Source organism: Empidonax traillii, unplaced genomic scaffold (genome assembly GCF_003031625.1).
Source record: "Empidonax traillii isolate 1590-97213 ecotype Southwest subspecies unplaced genomic scaffold, ASM303162v1 scaffold1098:size185937, whole genome shotgun sequence".
Lineage (NCBI taxonomy): Eukaryota > Metazoa > Chordata > Aves > Passeriformes > Tyrannidae > Empidonax > Empidonax traillii.
The window spans coordinates 117,718-137,815 of NW_020956291.1; the positions used below are offsets into that span (position 1 = coordinate 117,718).

The 20,098-nt window shown below is 42.9% G+C and overlaps 1 protein-coding gene across 2 annotated transcripts in view; it reads right to left on the bottom strand.

Annotated features, from left to right (window-relative positions):
- Positions 1-6,885: 6,885 nt before the first annotated feature.
- TRPC7 (transient receptor potential cation channel subfamily C member 7) overlaps positions 6,886-20,098 on the bottom strand; it is a 52,090-nt gene continuing 38,877 nt past the window's right edge. Inside the window, exons 7-12 of one of the 2 annotated variants that reach the window (XM_027904842.1) lie at positions 16,319-16,514; positions 13,228-13,449; positions 11,024-11,104; positions 9,382-9,435; positions 8,244-8,319; positions 6,886-7,582 (exon numbers count right to left, since the gene is read on the bottom strand). In XM_027904842.1, coding sequence (XP_027760643.1) covers positions 7,440-7,582; positions 8,244-8,319; positions 9,382-9,435; positions 11,024-11,104; positions 13,228-13,449; positions 16,319-16,514 — 772 coding nt within the window. In that variant the 3' untranslated portion in view covers positions 6,886-7,439. The remainder of the gene's footprint in view (positions 7,583-8,243; positions 8,320-9,381; positions 9,436-11,023; positions 11,105-13,227; positions 13,450-16,318; positions 16,515-20,098) is intronic. The other variant, XM_027904843.1, reaches the window with a different exon arrangement.

Here is a 20,098-nt window from a genome sequence, read left to right on the forward strand (position 1 = left end):
AAGCTTCACAGGTTCTGGGATCACCCAAAAATATATAAGAGGAGACACTCAGTGCTAAGAAAAGGTAAATGTTCTCTCTTTTCTTTTTGAGAGAGGGTGGAGAGGACAGAGACATTTTCTTACAGTCTGTGAGAACAAGGTCATTTTTCAGACAGTGCTGGGGTTCTTTCCCCCTCTTTCCCCCAGCATGTCCAATTCCAACTTGATAAAAATGAATCTCCCAGAGAGAGGCAAACCCTGGGTGCTCTGCTAAGGCTGCTTGAAACTGCTGTAACATTAAATTCACAGAGGTGTTTTCCAGCCTGCTGTGCCCAAGCCAACACCTTGTTTAGTGCTTGTGCTGCAGTGCAGGGCTGTGCTTGGTTGCTTTTCATGGGTGCACCCATCAGGGGTGGCTTCCAGCAGCATTTGCTGCCCAAGTGGTGAGGAATCATCTCAAGGTCTGCCCATCTGAGGATACTGGAGGGGTCCTGTTGGCTCCCACCACTGCTTTATGTCCCCTGACTTCCCTCCTCAAACCCTGAGGGCAAAGTTTTCCACTCTGGGGGCTGCTGGGAGTGCCCCCCTGGTGCCAGGACAGTGTACCTGTGCTCATTGCAGAGCTCCAGTTGAGAAAAACACCACCTGGAACTCAGTTTGTCCACTACACACCAATTTGAATCACCAAACTTTGTGTTAAAGCACAGGCTGGGTAAGAGCAACTTGCTTTATTTATTTATTTATTTATTTATTTCCCCCTGAATGCAGTTTTTATTAGCCCCGAAATCCAGCCCCTTTCCTTAGCTGGAAGTGTATGAGCAGCCTTCATGGATAGGAAGATTATTATGGTATAGTAGAAAAATCAAACCACCAGAAGCTCTTGAGGCATCAACTCAAACCCTCATTAATCTCCGTGGGCTGCATCTCAAACCTGGCTTTTTGCAGAACGTGGGTGGTGTTTTCAAAGTGAGTTGCTGGGGTTGGTTGGCTGGGAGGGTTGACTTAGATAGCAAAATGTTTCTGAACCTCAGCCCTGAGGTTCAGCAGAGGCCCTGAACAAGGTGCAGGCTGCGGTTTGGGCTGTGTGTGGCACATCCAGGAGGGTGTTTGTGGCCTGGAGGTGGCTTTGGATCCCTCCAGTTCTGTGCTGGGCTGTGGGGAGCACAAGGAGCAGTGGGACTGGCACATGGAGCTGTCCATGGACTGCTTATGATTTTTCTGGTGCTCATTAATTCAGTTACAACATGCTTTTATGTGTCTGCTTCATTCTTTTTAATTTTTTTTTTTCCAAGAAGCAGCTGAACTTCCTTAGCTGGGTCAGCTCAGCTTTTTTCTTTTTTTTTTTTTTTTTTTTTTTTTTTTTTTTTTTTTTTTTTTTTTTTTTTTTTTTTTTTTTTTTTTTTTTTTTTTTTTTTTTTTTTTTTTTTTTTTTTTTTTTTTTTTTTTTTTTTTTTTTTTTAAACTGGGAAACACCAATTAAAACTGAAGTGTGGTGGATGTGCCATCCCAGTAATTCTGTGTCACTCCTGTCTTTCACCCTGCCCTCAGAGGGGGTCCCTTCCTGCTGCCAGAGCCCCTGGAGACCTGAGTGTCAGGAATAAGGTTCTTATGGAGCTTTTTCTCTCTATTTTGTGCAGATGGGAATGAGTGAGAGACACTGAAAGATGTGGTGCCCTGGGAGCCAGGTAGACACTTAAAAAAAGAAAAAAAAAAAAAAAAAAAAAAAAAAAAAAAAAAAAAAAAAAAAAAAAAAAAAAGAAGAGTAAGACAGTACAAAGCACAAAACTTACCTGAGTGCACTAAAGTCAGCTGAAGAAATATTGACTTCCCTTCTAACAGGAAAGCAGCAGTTCAGCATTTCTTTGGTTTAATAGTACAGTTTAATAAGCCTGGTTCTTGTGGCTTTAGGGGCTGGTAAAGCATGTGGGCAGGCTGCTGTAATGAGCTGGAGAAAAACCCTGCAGAAAGAGGATTTTTTTTTTTTCCCCCCTCCCTGTATCTTCGGATTTACCGCGGAGCATCCCAGAGGCAGAGCTGTGGATTAGTTGTTCGTGAGCACAACCTGCCGGCTCCCTCTGCAAGCAGCAGCAAGAGGCACCGCTCCATCTCCCTCATCCGCGGGACTTCAAGGCTTGAGTTTGGGAACGCTTTGGGCTGTGTCTTCCCCTCGGGAATGGACAGAAATCCCTACGAGACACCCACAGCCTTTATTCTGAAGTGGGGAGGAAACACAGGGAAACGCCTTGCAGCTCCCTGCGGTTACAGCAGTTCTGAACTTTCGCAGGGAAAAGCTCCTAAAACAAGCAAAGAGATAAACAAAAAATAGTTTCTCTTCTCTCAGAGCACCAAATTACTTGGGGGGTTTTTAGGGACTGTGGCGTTCCTGCAGGCTGTGCCATCAGTTGACATTTCCAGGCTCCGTTATTCCAACCACCTTATGACCCTCTCTCTGAGCTGTATCCAGTGTCTGGGTCTTTATAAGATGAATTCCAGTTTTTATTTGGGTCTGGGACTCCTCGTGCAGATTTGACCCGAAGTGTATTGTTGTCCAGAGAACACTTTTGCATCAAACCAGCTTTTCAGTTTGATGGAAGCTTTCATCTCCAAATGAAAACCTTGCAGTGAGGTGTTGCAGTCCCTGTGCCAGAGTCCTTGCCCTCAGAAGTGCTGCTGGGTACCAGGATAGTGGGACTGGCACCCAACTCCAACAGGGCAGTGCAGGACCCTCTCAGCCACCGGGGTACAGGGAGAACTTTCCTGACTTGTTTCCAAAAGCAACGTGCTGTGGAGTTTCTGTACCACCCACTTGGGTGTGCAAGAGAAAAACTTCCATCCTAAGGAAGATCTCAGCCATCAGTGTCCTGCTTCCTCACCACATGGGCATGCTGGGATGCCAAAGCTGTGCCCACCACAGGGGCCTGGAGTCAGGGCTGGAAATTCATCTCATCACCAGATCCCTCCCATGCTCCTGCTGTGTAAGCCTAATTAAACTCTTAGAGCAGAATAATTAATCATTAGTAAGGGAATCAAATATTAGTCTGTATTATAGTAAACATTAGTTGTATATTAACAAGCTCATTAGCTATTCATTAACCTTTGAAGCTCTACAAAATCCCCTCTATCACACTGCAGGTTTGTGGTGAATGTCTGTCTCAAATGACCTGGAGTGAGTGGAGTGCCCTTTTACCTGCTGCTAAGGGCATCAGGAATTCCAGGACCTGTTTAGTTATTATACCCCTTTGATTATCATCTGCCTTCCTATTTGATTTGATTTAAATTCAGCTATAGGGCAGGCTTACCTTATTATTGATATGAAACCATTAAAACCTCCCAGGGATTGAGAGAATCACTTCCCAAATGATGTATGATCACTGAGGCAATGGTTATTTTTGTCCTGTTGTTGCTCCTGGCAGAAGGTATTGGTAGATCTTCACTCAGGAGATGCAGAACAGAGACTAAGGGAGGGCACAGCTAATGGGTATGTTCTTGTTCTAATAAGATTCAGAGGCACAGTCCCATTTTTGCCCCGTCTTTCCAGGTCATTAAGGCAAATCCCCGAATTTCTCTGCACCTGCCTTCCTTCTCTGGAAGCTGGGACTACTTTTCCTGTGCCACTTCTACCCTTTTTTATTAAAAAGTGTAAGTTGTTCAAGGGGGTAGTTTGTGCAGGCTGGTGTCCAGCATCAGATTTGCTGCCTTGCAGGGTTTACAGCCCAGTCATGGGCTGTTCTGTGGTGGGGTCTGCCTGCAATGCAGGGTGAGTTCTGCCTCCTCCCTCCTCACCTGCAGCCCAGACCTGGCTGTGGTGCAGCAGAGATCTGCTCTCAGCTGGAGAGGTGTCTGAAACCCTGTCCCTGCTGCTCAGGGCTGAGCTGTGTCTGAAATCCTGCTCAGGTCTCCTGCCTCTGTGGTGATGGATTGTGTCCTGGCCTGTCCTTACCGAGCGATCATTACTTTCTTGCATCTTTTAATCAGGGCAATTTCTTTTGGCCTGCTGGAAAATGCTTTCCTCATGTGGATTAATTAAGCATAAAACCTAGCTCTGACAATTTAATATGAGCTGTGGTCAGGATGCAGGCAGTCTTCTGAGACATTATTCATTACACCGTCCTTATTCTTCCCAACATTTACTTTTAAACCATGTTTTTCTGAAACTGAGGACAGGAATTGTTAGTTGTTCTCTGCAAAGTTACAGGCAGAGTTAGTCCAGCTGGAGAGCAAAGCTGTGTGTGGTAGCATCACCTCTGTCCTGTGGGCTGCACAGCCCATCCCTTGCTGGGGAGAGCAAGGGCACGGTGCCAGATGCCCTTGGGCAGCTCCTTTGTTTTGGGATTTGCACCTCTGGGCAGTGAAACAGCAGATCCTGTTAATGCTTCCTGCTGTTTTCTCCTCTCTGTTGGCAGCAGCTGACTGCCTTGGTCTTTGCAAGCAGTGAAACAACTGTCTAGGGATGTGGGCAGTCAATAAATCAATACTGGCTAGTGAATGACTTTGTTCTGATCTTCCTCAGGGTGTCTGTTGAAGTTTTTGTTTGATTGGCCTGGGGGATGTGCAGAATTATGATGATCTCCCGGGGAATATTCACCCTTGCGTGGATGACTGCAGGTTGATTTCATCCTCATGTGACCTCCCTCTAACATATTTCCCATAAAAAGTTATAAATCTGTATCTACAAAGAATTTGGGTTAAGTTTCATTCCTTCACAGCTTGAATTTGTCCAAGAAATATTAAAACCTGTATTACAAAGTAAGAGGTGTTACAGACTGGATCAAATTGAACTCAGCAGGTGGGTTGATGTGACACTGCCAGGGCTGATGGGACATGGGACCGTCCCTGGTGATGGGAGGTGGGACAGGGGACCTGCACATCTCAGGTCTAATCCAATCTGGGACCCACCTACTTTGATTTTTCCTCTTCAAACTCTCCCAAGTTCTCTCAGAGATCTTTTAGTGAGGCTTCTTAACTTCTTATAAACTAATCTTGGAGAATAAACCATGAATTTAATGATGTCTCTGCTGACAGCCCATTGATCCACAGTGTGCAGCTTCCTTGGGAGTGTTACTGGGAGCCAGATGAGAGAAGTGCTCTGATGGAGTGGGAGTCCTCCACCTGGGACCCCCAAATTCGGCGAAGTTATTCACAGTGTGGTGTTATTGGTGCTGCCCAGAACAGGCTCTACCTGTAATATTCAGCGGCAGGAGAGTGTTCCCGTTGGTGTTGCTGGACTTCAGATCAGGCATCTTGCTGAGCTGCATTTAAATACCCAAAATAGAAGAGCATCTGAGTGTTCCCACTAAACTTTTTCATGGAGTCAGAATGAGAAATTTAAAATACGGTGGTTGTTGTATGTTCTACCTCAAATAATTCTCCTTAAATTCCTAAGGGATGCTAAAAATCTAAACGGGAAAGGTACAGAAATACTTTAATATGTATTAATAATCAGGGTAAATCCCTTCCAATTGTCTTACCAGCTAAAACCTGTAGACCTAAAAACTGTGTTTTTCTGAAGCCAGAGGTGCTGGATTTCTGTTCTCAGAAGGTAATTTTACAAACATGTTAATGACACAATAATTTCAAATTAAGCACCGCAAATAAGGAGTCGTCTTTGCAGGCTGTACTTGGACGTGGAAATCTCAGTTCCTTAGTTTTATGCCTTTTAAATGTATTTTAGTTTGTTTTGAGTTTTGACTCCTTCAGAAGAGAGCCAAAATTCAAAACTCAAAAGTTTTGACTCTTTCTTTTTGGCTTCAGAATTCCTAGGGTAAAATCACTTCATCTAGTGATTCCATTGTTCACATACCATAGAAAAGGAAAAATACAAAAAAAGGCCATGTATTGATTAGGTAGCCAAAAGATCAAGCAAATATTTCACTCCATGTGCAACAAAATATTATGAGGTAATTTTATTTTGTTTCCATTTTCAGGTAAAAATATTACAGTATACAAGATAATCTTATTAAAGGTAAAAATACAGTATTTTGCTTTGTCTCTAAACAGATCTACCTACAGTACACTTTTTTTTTTTTTAAATTTTGTTTTCTTTGATTTTTTTTTTTTTTTTGTACAAATATAACTATTATTCTATTAGGCTATCTGTATTCTCATCTGGCACTTAAGAACTGGTCACAGGTCACCTTCTGGCTCTGCTTGTTTGTCTCAGCTGATCCCTAAATGCCCCGTTCATTTTAGAGGTGCCTCTTGTAAACAAACAGTGCAGTTCTGTGGGTCCCATGTGGTAAGGTGTGCTTTAAGTAGTTGAAATCCTGGAGCTAACTGGGAAATCCCAAGAAATCCACGATGTTTGCACGGACTCATCACCTTCCCCTGGTAAAAGTGGGATCTGGGTCCTTGTTTTACCTCAGCCTTAGAACAGTTTTAATCCCTTCCTCATCCTCAGTAAGAGCCAAACACATAAGAATCATTTCTACACTGATTTTTCCTTCCTTTCCTTTTTTTTTTTTTTTTAAATTTTATTCTATTTTGTCAGAATGTTCAATTGAAGCCTCTCTGTATTAATTTAAAGGGCTTGTTCTTCGTGACTGATCTCACCCTATGGCTTGCTGTTCGGCCTCTGCAATCTGAAAAGCTGAGCTCTGCCACGTTGCTGCCTCCGGACGAATGTTGTTCCTAGGACTGAACACGTTATGCACAAGGTGTTTCATCTGTGGGAATTCCTGGGAAGTGACTTTCACACCAGCGTGGGTGTTTCAGTACACTGTTGTCGGAGGTGGGACGGGTTAAGGACAGAAGAGAGGCTGGGTGCATACAAAGAGCCCACATCCACAACTGGAAAAAGGTGGAGAGGAGGTTTTGGCTGGAAATCCTTTTATCAGCTTCTAGCAGAGGGGTGAAGGGATGATTTTTTTTCCACAAGCTTGATCTATTTTTGTTCCCCAGCGCTGTCATCCAGTCTCTCTGTGTCCTACCTTGGTCGTTTCAGCAGGTGATTTTTGTTTTCCATGAGCCACAGTGCTGTTCAGAGTTTTCTTCATGGCTGCCCATGTAAACATTTATAAAAGGAGAATACACACCCAAGAATAGGAATTTAAAACATTTTGCAGGGATATATGTTTGGCACATTTTTTTTTCTTCAGGCTTCACCCAGTTCTGGTCAGGACAGTCTCAGTTGCTGTAAGTGAGCACAGTTGTATTGTCTTCTCTAGAGTCAGATGGATGAAGATCTGCATTTCTTGCCTTTAACTGGAGGTGCCTTCTCTGTGGTGCACCTATTTCTGATGTCAAAGGGCATACATTTTTACCAATAAGTCGCTTTTGTATCAGAAAAGGTTTAACTGGTAACTCACCAAGTGCAGGAGAGGTGCAAAGTGCTCCTCCCAACACTTGCTGCAGCGAAAGCTGAGTGTGCAGTACCCACTTTTTACGTGGCTTTTGCCCTCCTAAGATGCTGGTTGAGACTGAATAATGTTAAGAAAACCAGTTGCCTCTCTCTGCATTCACCATCAAATGTCCTTATTTAAGGTCTTCCCAAACTTGTCACTCAGCTGCTGGATTAGTTTTGCCAGCTCACCAGTAGCTTGGGACTTCTCTTCCAAGAGTTCATAGCGCAGACTAGAAATGTCTTGTTTGATCTCTTTAAGTTCTCCTAAAAGGAAGAAAATGTTGCTGTTAACAACACTGAATCAAGTGAGTAATCCCTAGGGTTTCAAGACCTGAGAGAGCACTATTTTCAGTGTTGTTTGGTCATGGATGTGTGTGGACCTGCAGATGATCTCCCTGCATTATGCACTTTATTATTTGTACTTGTAAGAAAGAAGCTGCACTCGCAGCAGTGGTACTGAAAGCAGTGAGTTTTATGGAAAATTCATATTTTGTTTTCTGAAATCTGTTCTCTTTCCACCTACTGACCTACACAGGGCACTTGCAGGAAGGTGGCAGTTAAGAGGTGTTGGAGGTTTTTTTCCCTCTGCATTCAAATCCTCCCTGCAGGGAGTATCCTCGGGGCTGGGCTGGGCAGTGCAATCAGAAACTGCTTTACTTGGACACCAAGTTGGGTGTTGGCAACACCCTGGCTGTTGTGAAGAAGCAGAGGTGGAGCAGGATAGTGTAATATCTTACGAGATGTGTGTTCTGCTAAAGAAAAATTAGAGTTTCCAGAGCTCAGAGGTGGCTCAGAGTGAGCACTAACGAGCTCTCCCTCTACAGAGGACCTTCTCTAAGCTCAACCCTCTTACTGGCCAGATCAGTAGCACATCAGTAACACATCCCATGCTCATTCCATGTGTGAGTTATAAAAATCCACTTGCCTTCGTTGACCTCATCGTTTTCTCGGTCAACCTGAGCCTTGAGCACGTACCGTTTGATCAGACGCTTCATGATTTTCTGAAAGGAGAACAGAAACACTTCTGGTCATGTGAGATTGTCCACCTTGCCTCAGTGCTAGACTTGCTATGGGCAACTGAAACTGCGGGTAATTCTTTACTGACTTCCCATTTATGGTATATTTTATATTATGGGTGTTGCAGTGATTGACTGACAGCCATTATGACCTCACATAGGAAGCACTTCAGGGTGTTTTATGGGATGCACATGAATGTAGAGCACGTCCCACTGACAGAAAGAAACCAGATGATCCAATAGAAAGCTAAGAAATGGGTTCCAGAGCCCTTTTTTAGCATGTTGGCTTTCAATGCAACAATAAATAATACTTTACAGGGAAAAATAAGTGGTTAATTAATGAGGTTAGCAAACTCACTCACAGTGATGAATTAAGCAGCTGACCAGAGGTTCACAGAAAGACTCTGTTAGCCTTGTAATTGGGGGGTTTAGGGGAAAAAAAATTTAGAGAGGGACAGAGAAAAGAGTGGGACCTGCTTAAGTGAGAGAAGCTTCTTAAGGAAATGTCAGATTTTTTAAGAGACACACACAGGGAAAAAACCCAGAGCCATGTAGACTTACAAAATGGAAGGTGGTTTTTAGTAAGGAATGGCATACATGGAAACTGAAGATGGTGGTGGATATGAGATTGCAATGTGATATTGTTCCAAAAATACGTAAGTTCCATTCACGTAGAAGGAAAGTAACTTTGGCAGTCTGGGGTTACAACCAGAGGCCTGTGACACTGCCAGTTTTTCACTACAGGGGGAAGAAATCTCAGCTAGGACAAGCACAAAAAGGATTGCTCTGTCAGAGACAGGGATTTAGGTTTTAGATTTGAGCATCGCTGAAAAAAGCTGCGGGCTGTGAAAACACGAGTTAAGGACTCAGGACACCTGCTCTTGGTTCTTAGGAGCCAAATAAGGATTATAACAGTGCAAAAGGCAGGTGGAGATGAAAGAAGGATCCAGTCATTTGGAGCCATGGGATGTGGGATGTCTAAGACTGTCCTTGTGCCAGGGAGGCCTCTGGCTAAGCAGGTGGGTCAGAAGGGCACAGCGCACGTACGGTGTGTTGAAGATGGCCAAGGTAGTAGAATCCAGAGGGAGGTAGGGCTGTCACCTGAGAAAACATAAATGAAGGAATGTTTGGGGAAAGCAGGGAAATCCTGGATCCAAAAAGAATTTTTTTAAATTTTTTTTTTTTTTTTCAGAACAGAGGAAATTTAGATTAAAACATGGAATCAGCACATAGGGAATGCTCTTATTACCTAGGAAAAAAACTGATAACATAATATCTCTACTTTTTTGCCTCAATATTGCACTGTGGTTTCCAAGCCTTGCTCCTCCCTTTCTCCCCAGCACTGCTCCTTTTGCCACAATGACCGAAACACCCTCTTGTCCATATTTAGTCCAAGTGCATCACTTGATAAACATTGCTAAAGAAAACAGAAAATTGCTTCAAAGATTTCCCCAGTCGTAAAAGAAAGTTTGCTGGCCAAATTATCGCATTGTTTGTTCTTCTTTATATTTAGATGATCAAGATTATTAAACTCTCCTTCTATTATTTGGGCAATTTCTTCCTGCAGCAGTTGAAACGTTCGAAGATAATTTGAAGACAAAGCAAGCAGCGGCATTATTGAATAACAGGTAGTTATCTTTTTCTCTCTGTTTTTCACAGTCACATTTGGCTTTTTCAATCTTGGAAATAAGGGGATAATTTACCACAAACATTAGGTGGTGTAATTTAGAAAAAAATAGCTCCAGGAAGAGAAGGACTCCAGCAGAGGCTGACACATCTCCTGGGGGTCTGAGTGGATGGGGAAATGTCAGAAGGGCTCAAATGCCATTTTGAGCAGGACACAGTCTCTCGTCTTTTTGATGGTATCAAGCCAAGTAACTCCAGATACCAGAGTGAATATATCCTGTTTCTAACTTGGATTTGCAGATACCCCTCCTGTCATGGCACAAAACCCTAAAAGGTTTTTAAAACCAGTAGACATTAATTAGTGGTCTGCTGTGCAGCTCAGGAGCCCGTTGTGCTGGGGGCTGGATCAACTCGGGACAAACCCCTTCTAGAATTGCCACTGCACCTTTTATCTCACTTTATTATTATTTTCCTCAGTTCTCTTCAATGTTGGGCCTTTCAGACATACCACTTGCCACCAGATTCCTTTTCACTTTATGCTAAAAAAAAGAAGGAGAATATCCCGTGGGGAACATTCTGTTTGTTGCATTACCCAACAAGAGAAAATAAATCTGCTGGCACGAGACTCTTGCCAAGACAGAGATTTGTGTTAGTTATGGCACCCACTGCAGCCACAGGGGGATTTCGAACAGTAGCACATTGCAGGTCAAGTCACTGCCAGAGAAAGCACATGCAGATGTTGATGCAACAGCTGGAGAGATGGATCTGTGCCATGGAGGATGAAATGCTGTCAGTCCAAGACTGGAGGAGTAGAGGTTGGATGATATTTCCTGTATTAAATTAAATTAAATTCCCCGGGGTGGAACTAATTAGCATGACATCAGTTAGCATTTCCACGGGTGACAGGCTGTGTTTGTCCCCCAGATACCCCAGCCCAGTCCCGTGCCTGAGCTGAGCCTCATCCCGGGGTGGCGTCACTGGAAGGAGGTAAATGTGACCCTGCAGGTACGAGCTGTTCACTGACACATCTCTCCCCTGGCTCCTGCTTTCATGCTGTGATTACCTGATATCTCGTGGGCTTGTTATAAGCGTTCTTCCCCGAAAAATTCTCTGTGTTTTGAATGATTGAGTGAAAACGAACTTTCTGAAATTATAAAACATGGTGATAGGATTAAATCAGTGAGAGCTCCTCACAACACCCAGACAGCCCCAGACTAAACAGAGCATCATAAAACCAGGAAATGGTTGGATGTGCGAGTAAAATCCAGCACATTCAGGCTCAAGAAAGAAAGGAAGAAAGAGAGAGACAAAGAAAGGAGAGAGAGAAAGAAAAAGAGAGAAAGAAAAAGAAATAGAGAGCAAGAAAAAGAGAGAAAGAAAGAAAGAGAGAGAGAGAAAGAAAGAAGGAAAGAAAGAGAGAGAGAGAAAGAAACAAGAAAGAAAAAGAAGTAAAAATAACCACAAACAAATGGAAAAAAATTGGATTCTAAATTAGGAATGGTATTCACACACAAGTTTTAGACAACAAGGTGTTAAGAGGCACAAAGTACTTTAATCTTAACGAGGCTGATGATGATCAGTTTAGAACACAACTTAAGAAAGGAAGAAAAAAGAAATACTTATGTTTGGAGGGACAAGTCTATGTGGTACAAAGCCAAATTCTGAAACAATTGATTTTCATTGGTCCTTTTAAAACAGCAGCACCATTTGCTACTTCTTTTGGCTCAAAAAAAAAAAAATTATAATTTTTTTTAATAGACCATCATATTTTTATCAGAGGACACAACACAGCTCTAGAAGCTTCCAAGGAGACTTTTCTGTAGACTGTACACAATATTTGTAAGAGGTTTTTTTGACTCTGTTTTTCCACCTCTGAATTTTTTGGTCCAAATGCTAACAAAAAAAAAAAATCACTTATTCAAAGGAATTATTTCATATCATGGACCCAGAGAAGGCAATAAATATCATAGAATTCTGTAACTATGTGCAATTAAATAGAGAGAGAAGGCCCTGGTTAAGGGTTTTTCTTCCCTGATGAACCAGAGTTCTTGATTTTTTTTTTTTTTCAAATCAAGATGCTTATAATGATTAGACTGAAAGCCTGATTAACCATGTAATTTTTTTTTTTCTTATTTCTCTCTTACTCATCAGGTGCGTCATGATCCTACAGAGACTCTTGAAGATGATACGTGAACAAAATCAACAGGCAAGCAAGAAATGACTGATACTCTTAATTGTTTATGTTAAAGGCATGGAAAATATGAATTTTGCATGAGTTCCATGAAAAAAGGGCAAGTCAGACTATTTCACTCACGTGGCTTGGGGAAGGAGAGGCTTAGGGAAAATTTTATTACTTTGGTTTATGCTTTGGAGCAGAAATTAAATTCCAAACAAAGAGGGCTTTGTAGGGTTAGAGTCAAATAATTTTAAAAAAAATATATTATCTTTTTTAATTATTTGAGGTAGCTAAAGGAGAAAGGTTTCTTTCTTTTCAGGACTCCACTCTTCCAGTGGTTTCTTTCAGTAATCACGAGTAGTTTAGTGAATTTGTAGACAAAAATTCCCCCCCAAAATCTTGTCAATCTTGGCAGTGCTCAGTGGTGGTTAAATTATCTGAGAACACGGAGCAGACCCCAGGCATAGATTTCTCCAGCACCTTCCAGGAGAGCCAAGAGATCCAGGCAAAGCCTAAAGCACCTGCATGTTCCCAGTGACCCTCTGCACAGTGTTGCAGAGAATAATTTCCACAGGCAACGTAATTTTCTCTAATTTCTCTGGCATTTCCCCATGGAGGAGCAAAGCTGATTCCACTGGGAAGGGAATTTCAAATGCTGAGCCAGGATCTCCCCATTAGTGGCTACACATCACCAGGCAGGTGTAACTAGAGAGGTTGTTAAATACAGCTTTAGGTATTCAGCTGTTAATAATCCCTGCTTGGAAATTTGTTCCCAAACCTGGAATGGCAGTAAATGTTGTAAAGACAGTGAAATTAATTTGGAAACCACAGTGAGGAAGGTGGATGAATTGAAGAGGCACCCTCATAAAGGTGCCTGCTTTTATAAAATTGCCCTTCCCCTGGTGCCCACACCTCGTGCTGTGAGGTCACGAGTTTGGGAGGAGCCTCTACTTGCAATGTGAACACAATGGTGATGTCCAGAGAGAGGCTGTGCTGTCCCTGATCTCCCTCTGTACCAAGTAATCCCCTCCAGAAGGTCCCTGGCACAAATCCCTTCCAGAAAGAAGCTGAAAAGGGAAGATAACACATACCCGTTGTTTGGAATTCAGCATCCCCATCTCAACATCATTTTCACAGTTTTTGGCCTTGGATTTGCAGAGTTTTATGAGGCACATTTTTATTCTCAGTATGAGATAATAAAATGATTTAGGGCTTGGCACTAGATTGAAAGGAGCAGGTAAAGTCCTTCCTTCATCGAAGTAGGACAGCCAGAGCTTGGCACGTGCAAACTTCCACTCCACATCTGCATCCTCCTTGGGAAGGGAAGAGGGGAAAAACAAATCAACACCCAAATTAGTAAATAGGAAGGAATTTAGCTATGGTTAGGACAAACATACAGTTAGGAATTAAGTAGACTTAGATTCTGTTTGCCAGAAACAAGGCCCCTGCACAAAACCTGTCTTTGGGATAATCTCAAAATAAGGATAATTTAAACAGAGCGGTGAATAAACAGAGAGTAGAAGTCCTCCAAATATTAGACTATTTCCTTGGATATCAAAGGGGTTGTCTCAGTCATCAGCTTCTGCTGTGCTGATAAATGAAGGGTCAGAACACAGACAGAGTCACGGGAAGCAGACGAAACTGTTGCAAGCACAACAACAGACTGTGATTAACTGCAATGCTGTTTGTCAGCTGTCACCACTGCAGTGGCCAGGGATCCCCCAGAGAAGGGGGTAGGTCACTGCTTTCTCCTCTCACCAGCTCATTTCCTCAGGGGTCCTCTTCTCCATAGATCAATACACCTTAATTCTCCTCCTGTTCACGTCCTGTCACTGCTGAAGGTGGAGAAAAAGTCCATCAAGCAGTGCCTGTGAATCTCCTTCATGAATTGTCAAGGTGGGCCAGAATCACTTCCAAGCAATAAGGGCAAGGTTAGCAAATATTTTATGGATCTGCTTGGCACTTATGCTGGAGGATGGTCAGGGCCATGTATCAGGACCATTTATCAGGAAAAGAAAGGATGAGAGACAGCTGCTGAACAGCTTCTTCACTGTGGTTTACATGGTTTCAACAGGAGCGTGGGTCTGCCAACACCCCCTGCTCATTTACATCTGTGTTCTGCCAAAATTAATAACCTCTGATTACCCTGGACCTCTGAAACCCAGTCAAAAACTGGCACGTCACAACAGAGATTAATTCTATCGCAGTTACAGCAGTGTCTTCACTTCTGCCCTCTGCTCTTCTCTTGGTCTGGGGCTCCACCTCACAGAATTACAGACTAAATCACCTGTGGACAGTTGTAATGCCTTTCTGCTAAGCAGTTAAGAAGTACTGCTGATGGAAGCAATTCTGTTTCACGGCTGGCAAAAGGATGTTTCTTTCCATAAGTGCAAATTTGTCAGGACACATCAGCCCTTGAGGCATAAACAGAAGCAAACCAGGAGCAGCTGAAGAGAGATGTTCAGTGGAAGGCAGGAGAACACGGCCTTGTCACTCCAGGTGACAAGAAAACCATGTCCCCACTGATCCCAGTGGAATTTAATTCCTAAGAAATGTCCATCCTCTGTCACTACTGACTTTGCTGCTCTCAGATAAACACAGTGGCAAAAGGGGCTTTCTGCGCAGTCAGTCTCCATCCCTGGGATATGTCCAAACACACGTAGATGTGGCACTTAATGACATTTTAGCGCTGGATTAATGGCTGGAGTCAATGATCTTAAAGGGCTTTTCCAACCTAAACAGCTCTGTGATTGTATGACTCTGTCTTTAACCTCATTGCTGCTGAGGACTGAAGTGAGTTATCGTGAGATGCACTAGTTTTTCCTCAGTTAGGGGGATCAGGCCCAAGCAGCTCATATTTGGGTTGCTTGGTGATAATTTCGAGCAGCCTTGAACAAAGTTCTGAAAATTTCCATGCAATCAGGAAGGGTGACAAAGCATTTTGCCAGGGAACTGCTCATCACAAAGGTTGGGCTCGAAAGGTAATGTAGGCCACCTATTTGGGTATTTTCAGAGATTTTTTTTTTTGTCTTCAAAAACTTTCAAGAGCATCTCTGTCTACTGCAGTGAACTGGAAAATGCTGTAAGTAAGAGGTTGAGACCCCCTCTGAAGTAAAGCTTGTTCTGGGTTAAGAAGATTCAGGAAAATGCTTGTCCTGAAGTGATTAGAAACCTTTGGAGAAATGGCTCTGCTTTCTGCAAGCAGGAAAGCTTCTGGGGCAGGGAGCACATGTAAGGTCCCCCTGACATTTAGACTTTGTTACAGCACGCCCAGGATTGAGTTATATTTGCACTACATGGATGAATCAGCCATTACAGTGAGAAAATATTTTCAGCTCTGGCCTTTTTCAGTGTCAGGCTCTGAGGGGAGATTAGGACAACTAATTAATACAAACCCAACTGCAGAAGTTTGACATTTAACAAATCAGAAGAGGTGACTCAACATTAACATTCTCCAAATAGTGTATTTTTTTTTTCTGCCTTTATTTAGATTAGCAGAGTTGTTTATATCTAAAGCATTAAGCAAATCCACTCTGCCAACAGCCAGGCTGGGTAAACCCTGCAAATGCCTTTCTGAGAAACTATTCCTTTTGCTTGAGGGCTCTGTTTATGTGCTTTAAAAGTTGCTTTTTGTCAATGTCCAGGCAGTCATGTTTTTCAGACCTAGAGACTCCTCACAAAAAAAACCAAAACAACCCAAATCATCTGAATCAATTTTGTATGCCCAGTTATTGGAAAATATGGAATTTTTAAATATGTATACTTGAGCTTCAGATCTACATGGGCTGGAGAGTCTAAGCAGTAGAGAACAGGGCAAAAAGCCAAATGAAATATTACTCTGTTATAAGCAAACAATAAAGTTAAGACAACATATTTGGAGAAGTTATCATAACCAGCACAGGGAATAAAAAATATCACAAACCACGTTCATTGAAAACGTGTAAGGGAAATTGTGCTTACTCACAGGGGGTCATTAAAAACAAGGAAGCTGAAGTGCTTCTAGAAATGATTCATTGTTAATGATTAATTCAATTATACCCTTAACTCTTGCACAGTGTAAGATGTGTGGTCAGCATCCTAATCTTGGATTCGGAATAAGCTGTAACTTCCTTGTTTGGTTGGTTGGTTTTGCATTTTCATCATCAGTAGTAATGAAGTTCATACTCTAATTTCTTTGCTTACCTCAATTTCCTGATAGGAGTTGTTGATCATGGCTATCAACATGTTGAGCAGCACCACCACCATGGTCACGTTATAGACTCCGTAGAGTACATACCCAATATTCTCAATGAATTTATGGTCGTACTTCAGCACCACAGATATCACTTCAGATAAGCCAAATATTGACCAGAATAAGGTTTTAAAACTTTCTTCTACCCTGAAAATAAAGCAAACAGTCGCTTTGTAGGGTTGACACTGGGTTAGCCAGGCCAAGTGTTAATAAAAAAAACCAGCAATGCACTGATATAAATAAATGTCTTGGCACAGTTATTGCAGCCCATTATCCATCACCCAGGGATGTGCCAAATCATATTTCCTCGTTTGATAAAGAAATATGATTTCTGATTAATGTTACAAAGTTGCAGTGTCCCTTGATTTGCTCCATCTGTTCTTATCAGGTGCATTATTTGTCACTCAGATTTTGTGTCCCTATCAAGGACAACAATTCCATGGGCAACTTGCAGGTTGAAACTTTTTCTGTAGGTTTTTTTGCTTCTACTCACTCACTCTTTTCTCATCCAGAGAAGACAGAAGTGTCTGACCTCCTTATATGCAGTTTCCAGGGCAGAAGAGAGGACTGGAAAGTTCCGATTTGTGGCATTAATATAAAGAACACAGAGCGCAAATATAGTCAGACTATAACCTGATTTCCTTCCCATCCTGCTTTGGGACTGCAAGCAAGACAGACACCCAAGCATTTGTAGCAAAAAACTGAAGTTAAGGAGTGGTAGAAGATGCTGCAGAGAGGCATTTTGATTTGGTTATTATCCTTGCTTGAAAGTAGAAAGGAATCAGAGGAAAATAAAAGATAGGAAAAAGAGAAAGGAATAAGCCAACGAGAAAGAGAAGTGGGGCTGGAAAGAATGGGGCTGCTCTGCCAGGTCAAAAGGAGAGTCTGACCCAAGCAGCCACAGCTGAAAAGGAAAGAAAGAAGGAGGAGGAAGGATGTGACATATTTTGAAAGCAGTTTGTTTCATTTTTAATTAATAAGGCATTTTGCCTTTCCCCAGAAATCCTTAGCCTGTTAACAGTTAATTGCCTCCTCTCTCCTCCTGCCTGCCAGGAGCAAACACCTTGAAAGGAAACAATGCCATTGACAAATTATTTTGAGGAAATGTTTTTTTTTTTTGCTAGAGTGGCAGACTAATCCTGCTAAATCTGTTTATAAAACAGCTTACAGGCACAAACAATGACATATCCTACAGGAACAATAAACTTTACACAAACTCCAGTGTTGATTGTACCATTCATGAAAGCAAGAGGAATTAATTTTTACCCTTTGGTTCCTTTCTGCCACAGCAAACTGGTATTTATTTCCGATCATGATTTAGGGTATTCCACAGCAGCAATCTGGCCCTTCAAGAAATGCTGTGCTTCCCAGTTTAAGAACAGGGGCAACACCCAAGATCTCTGGTATCAAAACCCACCACATAAGTGATTTTCCAAGCTAATAAAAGCCCTAAACCCCCTAGCCTTGAGTCCACCTGCACCCTGGAGTTAACCTGCCCTTTCCATTTGGAAACCTTCCCCTGCTTTTCCACCCTGCCCGCAGATTTTAATACAACGTGTCAACTCTGCTCCTTTCTCTGCAGCTTAAACATTGACCTTTCTACTTCAGCAGTGCCAGATTCTCCTTGAAAAGTTAATTAAGGGCTGTCAGCAGCCTTGACCACCCCTGAGCACCACAGAGACAAAGGACGGGGCAGCAGGTTCCTGTGTGATATCCACAGTCCTCATGTCCAGGGTGAGGTAAGTGGGACTGGGAAGGTGGTGGAGTGGTTGGTCTGACCTGTAGCACCCCAAACTGGTGCTTAGCAATGCCCCCAGGCAGATACAAGACTCCCTCTTGCAGGTGAGATGCTTCTAAGGAGGCTTGTACTAACCCATCCCTACCCTCCAAAAAACACTGGATGGCTCTTTCCTCCTCCTTTTTAAATTCCTGTGAGAGTGCATGAGCTTTGGCACAGGTTGCAAGGAACATCAGTGGGGCTTTTTTAGGAACATTTCACTAAAACATGAGAGGAGGATGTTTGGAGACAAGATCCCTAAGATTCCAAGACGCTGACGTGCCTCAGCGTTGCCAGGTAAGCAATTTACCCCCTTCCTGCAAGGTCAGCAGGTGTTTTATCCTTCCCAAAGACAGACAAATGAAAGGATGGAGGAAGTCAGGAGTCCTGCCCAGACTGACAGCTCCTGGCAGCAGGAGGGCCTGGCAGTGACAGATTGAATGATGCTCCTTGTGGAGGTGGGTTTGCTGCAATCTCCCTCCCAGCTGTTCTGGTGGGGAGACAACAAAGATGATTTTCCATTTGTTTGTTTGTTTCAGAACACACAGTTCAGTTAAACCTCAAGATTTTGCATCAAGGAAGGAAACAGGCCACAGACAATAATCCAGCTACAGATTTTCCTCACTTTTGTAAAGAGCAGTGTGCTGTTACCAAAAAAGATCCCAGCAAGGCTATGGTTTCGTGTCAGTCTTGTGCCCTCCTCTTTAAGAAAGCTCAAGGCAACCTTTCAGATTGATTTCCTTAAATGAGTTGGAGAACCATCACTGCCAAAAAAGCGCTGCAGCCAATATAATCCCCCAAACTATCACATTTTGACAAAGCAAAACAAAGTAGAAAAAAAGCCTTCAAGCCTCGAAGTAGCATTGGCACTGAGAAGTGAGTCACATTTCCCTTTGGGGAGAGGGAGACAGAAAGCCGCCTTGTGTTGCAGCCTTCAGCCTGATTTGTGATGCAGAAAGCAAGAGGAACACAATCAGCCTTGCCTCCATTTTGATTTTGTTTGCATAGCATGTTCTTAATTACAGGCTGTTTCGAGAGCTGTGTGCTGTACACAGCATATGATAAACAGATAAACATAGCTGGGGGTGGAAATGGTCTGCTCTTCAGCAGGGAAGAACTTGCAAAAATTTTTTGAAATTGGCCCATGGTTAGGTAAATAATCTCTCTACTTAGCTGTGTGGACTAAAGTCCACTGCTTCTTTATTTCCTTTGCATCCTGGACATCAGAATGGAAGAAATGAGAGAAACTTCGCATGATAACTTGATTCAGAGGCCACTGGGGTGCTACTTTCTTGCTCTGTAGGTGACAACAGAAGAGAAATCGAGCACATGATTTCACCAGTGTAAGAGCGAGGAAAGGTGAAAGCCAAGTTGCACCAAACATTCACTAACATTAGAACTGAGCAAGTTCCCTCTGAGTGTTATCTGGACACAAGGACACGCTTTTTTCTGCCTACATGCTCTGCTGGGAAGGTGTGGTTTTCGTAAGAGTGCAATTTGGAGTTATTTGAGTGAGCAGCTCTTTGTCTAAGGGTTCCCACTGGGCCTGTCCAGGGAGGTGTCAACCCAACGACTTTGAATCTGGCCACAGTCACTGAAGTGCACGAATCCAAGGGGGCTTCTTCTGTCACAGCTATCCAAGTGACCTCTGAGAATCAGGTCCCACAGTCAGATCGTCACATTTCTCAGTGCCAAACTCTCTTGCTGTACAACATCACCCATCCTCATTAGAACTGCCAAACAACCCCCGGGAAATGCGTTCGGCGATGTCGCTGAAGTCATGGTCACAGGAGGGTTGTGAGGACACCAAATTGAGCAACACCCTCCTTTGCCCCAGTGATTTTTCAGGGAATGAGCAGCTGAGATCCTTTTTTAGCACTAACACTGAAATCTTCCTCCTTTTCACGTGTAAGTTGATGGCAGCAGGAGCCACAACCTTCATCAAGGCCCGCAG